A 13,121-nucleotide genomic window follows, 5' to 3' on the forward strand; every position below is an offset into this window, starting at 1 on the left:
ACCAGACATCTAATAAACTAGACAGATGAACTCTAGAAAGAGATACCAGTTTCATTCAGACACACGGACAAGCTGCGATTTGTTATTACACAAACTAGCACTGAAAGTCCCTGGACCACATGTTCTCTCCCTTTCCTCACTTGCTCCAAATTAGACAAAATGTCAAATTAAGCTTATTTGGAAAGTGGATGCCTTCAATAATGGAGCTTTGAATGAGGGAGGGAGAAGAAGTATGTGCATGCCTGAGGACTTCCAAGGCTCTTTTCTATTATGAAAAGCTATAACTTATCACTATGTAGTTAGATCTCTCTCACTATATAGTTAGATCTCTCTCTCTCTCTCTCACACACACACACAAAAATCCCCTTCATTTTACCGAACAATTACAGGATTATACCTGGTTGTCTGTGTTACAGACACAAAAGCGTTTTTAGCTTTGAAGAATATTGCAAGTACTTTGTTATTATGTTGCATTTTATTTTCAAAGTACAGAAATTTTACAACATTTCTTTACAGTAACATTTCCAGCAACTGATGGATCCCACACAGATTAATGAGGAATGGTTCCCTATCCCTCCATATGCTTAGTCCTTTTCCCATCACCTGGCTGTATTTACATGTCCTCAATCAAGGCAATCCCACTAAACTAAACTGAAAACAAGCCTAACACAAAGCACAGACAATCCACTGCTTTATCCTGCATTACTGGGACCAGATAACTGCTTTTGAAAAATCTCAACAGCAAATGTTTTCCAAATCATTGCACTTTTGAAGCATGATGGAGGAGAAACCGTAGGACAAAGGTGAAGGAAGAATAAAGGTGAAAGAAGGATGAGGCACAACAGCCATTGAAGGCTCAGGCCTTACTATTTTGGTTAAGAAGATACAGAAGGCACAGAGGTGAATTCTAGGAAACCTGACATTTCCTGAAGTTACGTTTTCAGAAGGACAGCCAACAAAAATAAACAACACTCTTGTGGCATCTTCTAGACCAATTCAATGTTATGCCTGACTTCCTTTTGCCTCAACAGTTTAAGCTGAAATAACATCTAGTTAGTCTTTAAGATGCTATAAGAGTCCTGAATATTCTTCTCAAAAGTGGCCTTAAATCATTAGTAGTTTTTGAACACTTCATAAGAATACATGGTTGTGATAATCTAATTAAATCATGTCAAAGATATTAAGCAAAAACGTTTGAAATAACAATCTAAAAGCTGTTTGGATTTTAAAAATCTTTACTCAGTGTCACAGGATTTTACAGTCAGATACTTCCAACATTATAGAACGTGATTAACAGTGTTAATATTCTAAAAGCATATTATTGCTCTTTCCTTACCTACTCTTAGTATCATCACATCCTGACTAAAGTCTTTCTACTTTTATTCCACAGCATACAGAACATAACAAGCTGTTTGCTTTGAACTCTTCCACCCAAGACAAATACTTAATACAAGAGGGACTGAAGCAAGCCGAGGGCATTTATGTCGCCACAACCCCTGTCAATCTCAAAGTCTTAATTTTTTTCACTTAATCTTTTGCAGTTGTACTCTTATTGACCTGACATGTAAAGTGGGCTCTAGCCTATTCCTGAAGGAAGTTGACAACCCAAAGACTGATAGTTGGGTCTCTTTTTAAATGTCTTTCCCCCCTTTTATAAACTTCAAGTCACTTACTTACTACGCATACTTGTCAGTGATCCACAAAGGAGCAGAGAAATGCTGCAGACTTCAGGAATCACTATCTGGAATAGAGGTCCTATTTTACTGAAATGAATTTAGTCCTAAATATATATAGTTTAGATATGTGAATGCCAGCCTGTTCCACATTGAGCTTCCAGAGGCTCAGTAAATCTCTTGTTTTGATTGTCCATCTTGAGACTGAGAGAAGAAAAGAAGTGGGGGCACCCTACACACCACTGGGCTTGATAAATCCCAGAGACCAGGTTGCCACAGTGTCTAGAAATTTCACTATGGTGCCTAGGATTTTCTCTAATGGCTTTATTGTAGCTTTTCTCAATATTTCTCAGTGGAAGTACAATCAGTTGGACCCAACCAGTTTTTCCACCATTTGAGAAAGGGGCCAACCATTCCCTCCCCCCTAAAAGCTACATTTGGCGTTATGGAACCTACTAGTAACAAAGCCCATTGTGGGGGGAAAATACAATGGGCTCTAGAAAGGGCAGGGCAGATGGGCCAGGCATTTGCTGCCTCTGCTGCACCCTGATTTAGTCGGGGGGGGGGCTGTCATTGCCCCCTCCCCAGGGCCACAATGGAGGGGTCAGGAGCCATGGCGGACTCCTGCAACCGGCAACAGCCCATTCCAACCCCACTGGCACTGGATCAGGCTGCAGCAGGCAGGAAGCACCGTGGGGGGGGGGTACCAGGTGCCCTGGTGGGCTCCTACGCCTAGCAGTGGCCCATTGTGGCCCTCTTGGTGCTGGATCCAGCCGCTGAAGGCATGGAGTGCCATGGGGGGGGGAAAGCAAGAGCCCTAGCGGGCTCCTGCTTCCAGCAAAGGCCTGCTCCAGCCCTGTTGGGGTCAAAATGGGGCGCTGCAGGCGAGGAGCACTGCTGGGGGGGGGACAGCACCAGGCACCCTGGTGGGCTCCAGCGTCCTGTTCTGCCCCCCCCCCCCAAGGTAACAGAGGTCAGGTTACCTGGCCAGCAAAAGATTAGGAGGTACACCTGGCCTCTGGAAGTACTCTGGAGGGCAGTGGGTGGGCATGCCTGGCCGTCCTGCTGCCACGGCTCCCTCCGGAGGGGCGGGCAGGCTTGCCTGGCTGTCCTGCTGCAACAGCTCTCTCTGAAGGTGCGGGCGGGCTTGCCTAGCCTCCCTGCTGCCATGGCTCCCTCCAGAGGGGCAGGCAGGCTTGCCTGTCCTCCCTATCATCGCGGCTCCCTCCGGAGGGGCGGGTGGGCTTGCTTGGCTGTCCTGCTCCATGGCTCTCTCTGGAGGGGCAGCGGGCAGGCTTGCCGGGCCATTTTGCGGTGGCGCCACCTTCCGAAGGCCTCACTGGCCCTGATGCACATTTTATCATGGTGCTTCCATGCAGGTGAACCAGGATAAAAGTGCATCGTCTGGAACACGCTTTCTCAATTATATAGACAGATATGGGCAAAAGCAATGTGGAATGGGAGTTGCAGTAAGGAGAAGAACTGGCTGAGATTGAGCAAACCTAATTATTTTGCATCAGAATGCTTTGTTTTATGACACCAAAAGAAATGTGCATGAAGCTCCTCTCTTTGCTTGTTTATATATAAACTTAACTTTGCACCATGATAGATACAACAATTTCCTATCTAGTTCAATAAATTTGATCTTTTTGAAGCAATATAAACTTTTATATATACAGGCAGGCCATTCCTAATAAAATGCTAGAATAGCTACGTAAATATCTGCTATCACCTTCAAGATTGTTTTTACTTGATATTCCCCTAACCCTGTTTTGAGCCCAAGGATGACGTAATGTTTCATATCTTGTAAGAGTTAATGGAACTCTCTCAGAATCAGATGGTAACTTAACCAATTAAAATAGTCATTAAATTAACTGCACAAATTTAACTAATGAAATCCACCAGAATGTCTTAATAAAAAATAGTTAAGGACAACACTGCTGCTAGTTTTTTATTCTGCAATGGTAGAAGTTAAGAAAAGTACTGCTGATGAAGACTTACATTAACTTCTGTTAATGACTACTGTTGACTGTCCTGCATTTTACAAGAGTTTTTGCAGAATGGCAGATGAGAATATACTATCATCATGACATTCCACTATAAAATTTAAATTTGCACACTGCATATATAACAAGTAAATCCATAACCTGACATTTGCTCGTAGAAGACATTATACAATATGGTAGTTTGAATGATGCAAGAAACACAAGTTCTTTGCTGGGTGGAAAAGTACAATTAAAAAAAAATCTTTTCTATCATTACTATAAAAGGAGGAATTTCTGTTCCCTAAAGGTATGTACTTTGTGATTTTTAAATATTTAAAAATAATTTTTCATTCCAGAGTTTGTTTACAAGTTTGCTGGAAGAAGGTTTAACGCAAAAGCTTTAACAGACCCTGCCCTGTTCAGATACTAAAGGTTTAGATGATAAAAGTGTGCATATAAAAGGAGATTTACAGAATATCCCACATTATGCTGTTGAAAAAGTATTTTAAATGCACTGTTTAGTATTCAATCTGACATGCTAAAATGTAACCGAACACACCATTATTAGAACACATGGTGGAGCTAAACAAAAAATAGATTATCTTTGCCAAAGACATTTTTAGAATGTAGTTTGTCAAAAGGAACATACCAAAGTGTGCTGAACCACTGCTACTTTTACTTTGTATAGAGGTACTGCATGTCTGGGTCCCCGGTTGTGCTGTGCCTGTTCGATTTACACTTCTGTGTAACTTCCTATAGGAAAGTTCGTCATTGTCACTGTCATGTAGGGATGGTGTCCGAGGCCTAAAATGCCGCCATCTACATGATTTGATATTGACTAGTATCTGACTGAGGTCTTTAGAGAAAGAGCTGTCCGAGGTATTTGTTTCTGAGGTATTGGCAAATTGATTGATTGAAGAGTGTTGTTGTGAGGAAAGCATTTCCGAATCCAGCTGGCAAAATGCACTGTTGTTCTCCGAATACGCTCTGTCTAGCAGCACCCTAAAGATTAGAAGACAATCATTTTATACTATACAAGTCAGTGACATACCCACCATTATTCATCCAAGAATCATGTAAGAAACAGCACAAAAAAGTTGAATTCTACACTCTCAACACTTTTCAAATACATTCTTGACAGCATTCTCTGTCCCCCATATGTTGGAGTTGCATAATGCCTTCATATATGCCACATGTTGTTCCCAGCTCTAACGAAACCTTTTTAATGTGGTTTTTTATCATCTCTGTTGGTGAGGTTTCTCACAGTACTTATACGAGGAAAGCACTGTTCCCTGTAGAACTGCACATCAAAATACTGGAAAACCCATGGAACTGTGCATGCGGGGGGAGGGGTGACATGAGATGTTACCTATAAAGGTTCAAAGAAAAACTGCATGTTTTAGGAGATTCAACTTTGATGAGAAACTAATCATCATACTTGGCAAAAACCAGGAAGCAGAACTTGAAAAATAAAAGCTAGTCGTTTTTTTTAACAAGAACTCTATATATGCAGTAAATTTACCAATGAGAGACAGTGAGCAAAATTAAAAAATGCTAGAAAATAACTCATTGTCCATCTTTTCATATATTAAAGAACACACATAACAGCTTCAAACTCAGCAGGTATACAATATTCAACGTTCAAATTAACCTAACATTTAAATGGTGTTACATTCACAGCTTGATGGAAATTACATTTGCAGAGCTTATCAACATTGTTACAACAAAATGTTTCAAAATACTCACTAGCTTGCTGTCGGCTTTTGTGGGACAAGATAGAAATCCCATACCACCCATTCCCAACTTCTCTTTCCTAAAAAGGGCCTCTTGTTGACAAAACAGATCCCACCCACACCCACTCATTTGGCACACAGAGGACTTGAGGGGAGTTAGCCAGAGGTGCACCCAAAGGCAGTGAGAACACTTCCTGTCTGAGAGTGGGGTAACCTCTCCCAGTGGCAAGGTGAGAAACTGGAAGAGCAGGATTGTTCACATCCTGAAGCAGTGAAAATCTCTCCCATTGCTTCCTTGGGCCTCCCAGGCCAAAGTGAGGTAAGTGAAATAGACGACCATTCCCCTCCAGAAAAGGAATCAGCATCTCATCTCATGCCATGCTTTGGAGGCCCTTGAAAGTGACAAGGGAGAAATTCTAACCTCTTGTGTACTTAACGAATTTTTAATCTTGTCCTTAGGGTTTCCCCCTTCCTGAATTTTCCTCATGTAACAATCCTGTAAGGAAGGTGAGGCTGAGAAAATGACTGGCCCAAGGAATCTCAAGAGTGGGGATTTGAACCTGGGCCTCCCTGACCCTAGTCCAATACTCTAACCACTATACACACTGGTATGTGTAATCACAAAGTATTTCCAGCAAGGCATGAGAAGAGTTCACTACCTTGTTTCCAATCCTCAGGGAACGGATCCAACCTTTCACCTCATGCCAGGCTAGTGACAGAAAAAATGGGCTAGTTACCAAGGCTAGCCAAAATTTGTAGACCACTGTTCTCCACCCCCAATTTTATGATTAGAAATGCTTCCATTACTCAAATGCTTCCAATATTTCCTCAGCAACTAAGAGGACTTTCATTTCTTTAGAAACCAAATTTGAAATTCAAAGGGTACATTGGGTTTAGACTACATACAGATTTTGCTTGATATTATATTGGTGCCTACTCCAAACACATGGACTCTCCTGTATCAGGTACAGGACAGTGAATTCTGCCTTCAGAAACCAAAAAAGGTTAAGCCAAAACTCCAAAATTCTAATTAGGCTTAGCTTTATTAGCAGATTCTTATATATATTTAAGTGGTTTTCAAGTTGCAATCTTTCAAAATAAGAACTTTTATTTTAAGGGAAGAGCATTCTTGTCCTACGTATCAGAGATTTTTAAAGTTACTTTCAACAATGCTTACATTAAAGTAGATATGTTTAGAACTACAGCAAAAAACATAACATTAGAGAAGCATAAGAAGGTCTAGAGAGCTAAGGTTATGTTCCCAAGTACTATCTAGAATCCAAGTACTATCCCCCCACACTCTTGATCAGCAATTTTTTTTTAAAAAACCCTCATTCTTAAAAGTTCCTCTCTCTCTCACACACACACGCACACACACACACAAAGTAATTATTTGTGGCCAATTATCACCCAATCTCTAATCTGCCCTTTCTGGGCAAAGTGATTGAGAGAGCAGTAGCTGACCAGCTCCAGATGTTCTTGGATAACTCTAGCGGTCTGGACCTTTTCCAGTCAGGATTCAGACCAGGGCATGGGACAGAGACAGCACTAGTAGCGTTAGTGGATGATCTCCGTCTGAATGTAGAAAAAGGCCTCCTTATTGCTTCTCTTGGATCTATCTACAGCCTTTGACACAGTAGACCATGCCATCCTCTTGAGGCGTTAAAAAACAGAAACGGGCATCAACGGATGTACCCTGGACTGGTTTAAAGCATTTCTCACGAACAGACTCAAAGGGTTGCCGTCGGAGATCAGCTATCTCCAGAATGGGAACTATCTTGAGGGGTTCCACAGAGTGCGATCGTATCTCCCGTGTTATGTAAAACTTTTAGAACTCATTTGCAGCTATGGAGTGGGATGTCATCAATATGCAGATGACACCCAACCCTATATCTCGCTATCCCAGTCCCCACAGGATACAGTAGAAATCTTATATCGCGCTGCCTGACAGCCATGGTGAAATGATTGAAAACCAACAAATTGCAACTGAACCCAGAAAAGACTGAAGTGATGCTTTTTGGGAAGGCAGAGATCTTGAAGGACATTGGACTCCCCACTTTCGATGTCTGATCCTTGCAGACTTTTGTCTGATCCTTTTGTCTGATACTTGCAGACTCAGTTAAGAACCTAGAAGTTATACTGGATTTAGAGCTACTACTAGAAAAACACATTAAGGCAGTGGCAAAAAATGCTTTATACAACTTCAATCTAGCCTGGAAGATGGCTTATCTCGACACGGCCGACCTAGCCACCTGGATTCATGCTATAGTAACATCAAGGCTTGACTGTTGTAATGCACTATACATAGGTCTCCCATCTAAGTTAACTAGGAGGCTCCAATTAGTGCAAAATGCTGCCGCTCGACTGTTATCAGGAACAAGCAGAAGCATGAACATCACTCCCATCCTAGAGTCACTCCATTGGCTACCTATCAGTTACTGTGCTCAGTTCAAGGTACTGGTTATTACATACAAAGTTCTGCACAGCTTTGGTCTGGCATACCTACAGGACTGCCTCCCTCCCTATGTCCCTCCATGGCAGCTTCACTCATATGAACAGGGTCTCCTGCGGGTGCCAGGCTGCACATGGGCAAAATTATCAGCAGCCTGTACTCAGGCTCTCTCTGTGGTGGCCCCTACCCTGTGGAACAGCCTGCCTGAGGAGGTCAGGAGAGCCCCTACTCTCCTGGCTTTCCACAAATGATGCAAAACCGAATTATTCAAAAAAGCTTTTTACTCAAATGGGAGGGCTGTATTGTAAGGGCTGTATTGTAAGGATGGGGTCTCAGATGCTTCGCTAATGAGTTAGGGACCGCAGACTTCACCACAATGCTACCTTACATATTATCTGATGCTTTAAATATGTACTCCTATGTACTACTTGTGCTTCATGTTGTCTAATGTCAGTCCTAGAACTGATTATGTTCTGCTTCAGTATTTCTTCTACTCTGTATTGGATTCTTGCTAATGCTATGTCTTTTTAAACTTGTATCAATTTATCCTGTAGCATTGTTTATGGAAATGTCCTTGATACTGTACGGAAATGTACTTGATACTGATGGTACTAATCTCGTACTGTGTAATCTGCCTTGAGTTTCAGTGAAAAAGGTGGGCTATAAATAAATAAATAATTTCCTGCTGAATGTTACTGATCGTTATGAAAGTTATGGAAGGTTGTTTGTGCTACATGGAGAACTTATTCCAAGAACTGAGCACAGGGATGATTCCAAACGTATCCAGCATTACTAAAAACACACAATTCTATCCAAGATTTTAACCAACTGAGATAACACAGTTTCAGAAAATTCTAAACTAAGATGCTTGAGCCAACACTACCACTGCAAATTTGTTATTTACAGAAAAAAAATTCTTTGTACAAGTTCAAGTCAATGTTCAATGCAGCCCACTGGAGCCACAACAGCCAAGCTATCAGGCCAGCTGTTCTTCTGCATTCTGCAAGAGAATTAAAAAGCTTACCCGAACTCTTGACATAGGCTATTGAGTTAGACACTGTTACAGATGAACCCTCATCCTGCACACCCAGATGAGTTACAATGCATAGCAATAACTTGCCACAGCTTTAATCCAAGCTGTCCAGCCACAAGCTCGTGGAAGAGGGATGTGATGTGGACTTGCAGGTGCCTTCCTCTGTTTCTGGGTTGCTGTATCATAAATGGCAAGCCATGTCTAAAATGGACAACTATGATTAGTGCTTACCTCCAAATGATGGATTTGAATGCTGAAGTGCACTTGCAAATCACGTTTAGGTGTTAGTAGCAACCAAAAATGCCTGAGACATCAGAACAGATTTTGGTTAGAGCAACTCAGAAACAGAGGAAGAAACTGACTATGGGGAAAAGGAGAAGAGATGCATGTGCCTGCACCGTATTCCTGATCCCACAGCTAGGGACAGATGAATAAAAACGTGTAAAGACTTTGGTACAAAAATCATGTAAGCTTTCACAGTTCTGCATTTCAGGTTTTCATTACGGCAAAAAGATTAGTTTGTACTGCACTGAATTTCAACACAATTGAAATAAAGTAGTTAAGATAAAACATACCTTCCACCACGTCCAACCCGTCTACGTGAAAACCCTATGCACCTCTGGGGTACAGTAAGGGTTGTTAAGCAGTATCTATAACGCTCATCTCCCAACGTGCTCCCATTAGGACTACTCCACGGCCAGTCACCAATTTGGTCTAAATGAGGCTTGAAAAGGAACATTTAAAAAGAATTAAACATGCATTCTCTCACTGTAAACACCAACATTCATATTCTGGAATAAACACAAAAGGACTTACAGCGTAATACTGACAGCCTGCTTTCCTACGGAAAGCAAACGGACCATCAGGATCGTTTTCTTCCTCAGCTTCAGAAGAGCCAGACAAAACCTTTTAAGAAAGAGAAAGAGCAGGTAAAAAATTAACCAGCACACTCTGTATCTCCCCCTTTACATCCCCACCATGAAAAATACTGTACTCCTACCTGTGAAAGAGGTTCTTCATCTGAGCTGGGAAAGTCGTATTGATTCATATCTTTAGCATTAAAGACTGGCAGTGCAGCAGGAGTCGCCTGTTGAATAGCAGCAGCCGATGAAGGTACAATTTTGGGCTTCTTCTCATACTTTCTTTTGGGTCGTACAGTGTCAACTTTTTCTTGCTGTAGAAAACAAAAGGTGGATGAGAGTTTAATCTACTTATATTAGGTAAAAGGCTGTAAGACTGCTGTAAATGAAAGCTACCCATTACTCTGCCCTTCTGTAAAAGTACAGAAGGAATCCAAGCTAAAGCTTGAGTAAGGGAGAGAATAAGCGAAGTGACAAATTACAAGTACTAAGATGAGATTCCAGAACAGTTAAACAATGTGGAAACAGGCTTATCTGGGGAAAAATTTGCCACTCAACTTTGATGTTTCTTGGAATAATAAAACTCAGCACAGTTTCTGAACAGGTTAACCTTGCAGTGTTCTAAGATTTGGCGTATGGGATCCTATACACAAGAACAACTCACTGAGCTTACACATACATCCTTGTTAAAGCTGTACAGTTTGCTAAATGAGCTGGCAATAACATAGTATTGACAAAGAACTGCTGACTCTGCCTTACAAAATTTATTTGTCTTGATATAAAGGTAAAATGGGGAATTTCCAAATACACTAGGGATGAGAAATTGCCTGGCACACAAAGTATAGCAAGTGGGAATACCCACTTTAGAGGCCAGTTATTTATTATTTATATCCCCTTTCTTCCAACATGGAACCGAGAGGTCTCCTAGGTGATTGCCCATTCTAATACTAACCCCACTTTGCTTCTGTCAGCCTGCTGAACGACATGCAGCTTTAGATCTATCCTGGGATCTTCACATTTTGCGACTAAAATTATGATATATTCACACACATTACGAGGCCTTTGTGGGCTTACGTGTCATCAAAGGGCTTTTTGTCCCACTTTGATTAGTCATTACAAACATCTGTTAAGAGATTTAGTTACCTTGTTGACTTTAAATTCCTTCAATTCCAGGCCCTCTTGGTGTTTAAACTGAGCGGTATTAGGAACAGGAATGACAGGGATAGCGTAGGGAGGCTTCATGGGCTGCCGCTGTGCCATTACCTCAGACACGATCTCTCCATTATAATCGCCCAAATTATACCTGAAAAATCAAAAGAAAATTCTCTGAATATCTATTTTACCTAAAAGTTTAATCTTATATCTCTATAATTTTATTTTGCATAATAACACCTTTCTCAAAGGGAAATAGCCCTACAGAATGATATGGAATCTAAAGAAGTTCTCATGTCATGGTTCCAATTAGGTTGATTACAAAAGCAAACCAGGGAAAAGAAAAGAAATACTGGAGAATATTTATTTACTTCATTTATTTATTTGTCTTTCTTCCTTATGGGGACCCAAAGTGGTCAGCATTGTTCTCTTCTCCTTCATTCTATCCTCTTAACTCAGTGAAATAAATTAGTCTGAGCACGTGTGACTGGCCCAAGGTCATCCAGTGAGCACTATGGCAGACTCGAGATGCAAACCTGATCCTCCCACATCCCTCTCCAGCACTGTACACCAGACTGACTGTCAGACTTTTCAGCTTCTTGGTCTTGTGAAGATTAGGTTTAGAGATGGAGAACATATGCTGGTGGTTTTGATCAAATGTTTAGTCCCGCCTATTGTCCTAAGGCGTCTCAAACCAAGGCAATAAAATTCAGCAATATTCTGCTGATTCCCTTTTAGGACGAAGAACAGTTACAGCACGAAGACCCTCTATGCTGAAATTACAAAAGGTGCTCAACATTAGCAACTATGAAGATCTATGAATATTCTATCCACACTGAATTGTAACCATTTAATACAATGGAATACTAGTATCCAAACACATGTGGCATAGCTTTTATGAAACTGGCAGGAATGTACTTTTTCATCACTACATTCATGGTTACTGTTAACCACCAGTAAAATATGCAAGTAGCAGAATGATGGCAGACAGACTTTTACTATACTGGATAAATGAAGAGTAAAACAGGGTTAACATACCTGTAACTTATGTTCATCGAGTTCTTCTGTGCTGACACACATGGGACTGCGCAGGCGCAGGCCAGCCGCCGGAGAATTTTCTAGAGCTTCCATGGCTCCGAAGGGGCCGTTTGTCGCGCGCCTCAGCGACCGTTTTCCCGCCCAAACGGTCACGTGATCCTCCAGCGACCAACGGCCCCTTCCCTCAGTTCTCCCTTGCCGCCGCTTGACCAACACACTTCAGCCGTAACACCTTAAAAACACCAATATCCATTACAGCCATCACAGTATTGTGCATTGGAGTTCACAGCGGGGTAGGAGGGAGGGTTGTGTGTCAGCACAGAAGAACTCGATGAACATAAGTTACAGGTATGTTAACCCTGTTTTCATCTTCGTTCTTCTGTGCCTCCACACATGGGAGTGTACCAAGCTTCACACAATAAGGAAGGCGGGGGTGAAGTCCAACACAATTTTATTAAGCAAACAAGATCAACAATAAATAGATATGCATATATACATCTATGTAAAAATACTGTGGAAGGACACATAAATACTCAATATTTACATATATACACACCCCCAAGGTACATATATACACACTTCCACTCAAGGGTACCCAACAGGTACGTCAAGGAAGTCAAACCAAAACTCCCTCAGGAAAAGAGGGAGTGTAAGACAGCCTTGGCCACAGATACATCCTGCTCCGCATTGACATCAACGGCGTAATGCCTGACAAAGGTGTCTGCAGAGGACCATGTGGCTGCTTTACAAATGTTAACCAGGGGCACCCCCCTGAGGAGTGCCGAAGAGGATGCTTGGGACCGCGTGGAGTGGGCTCTGACATGCAGCGGGCAAGCCACCCCTGCTAGGGAATAGGCCTTGCTAATGGCCGTCACAATCCATCTAGACAGGGTCTGTGAGGAAGCCCTGCTACCCTTGTCCTTGGCCCCAAAACATACAAACAGGTGAGGACTGGAGCGGAATCCCTTAGTCCTATCCAGGTAATAGGCTAGGGCCCTCTTCAAGTCTAGGGTATGGAGGGCCTTTTCCCCCTTAGAGGAGGGTTGAGGAAAGAAAGCAGGCAGTGAGATATCCTGCGAGAGGTGGAAGGCGGACACCACCTTGGGCAGGAACCCAAGGCAGGGACGCAGGACCACCTTGTTGGGATGAAACACAAGAAAGGGAGGGTCAGACCGCAGTGCAGACAGCTCACTGA

General features: G+C 42.1%; 1 protein-coding gene across 3 annotated transcripts in view; it reads right to left on the minus strand.

Annotated features, from left to right (window-relative positions):
• Positions 1-13,121, minus strand: part of EPC1 (enhancer of polycomb homolog 1) — a 73,542-nt gene that overhangs the window by 17,585 nt on the left and 42,836 nt on the right. For all 3 annotated transcript variants that reach the window (XM_054991470.1, XM_054991469.1, XM_054991471.1), the window contains exons 6-10: positions 10,880-11,039; positions 9,877-10,050; positions 9,693-9,782; positions 9,452-9,600; positions 4,308-4,660 (exon numbers count right to left, since the gene is read on the minus strand). In XM_054991470.1, coding sequence (XP_054847445.1) covers positions 4,308-4,660; positions 9,452-9,600; positions 9,693-9,782; positions 9,877-10,050; positions 10,880-11,039 — 926 coding nt within the window. The remainder of the gene's footprint in view (positions 1-4,307; positions 4,661-9,451; positions 9,601-9,692; positions 9,783-9,876; positions 10,051-10,879; positions 11,040-13,121) is intronic.

Source organism: Eublepharis macularius, chromosome 11 (assembly GCF_028583425.1).
Source record: "Eublepharis macularius isolate TG4126 chromosome 11, MPM_Emac_v1.0, whole genome shotgun sequence".
NCBI classification, from domain to species: Eukaryota; Metazoa; Chordata; class Lepidosauria; order Squamata; family Eublepharidae; genus Eublepharis; species Eublepharis macularius.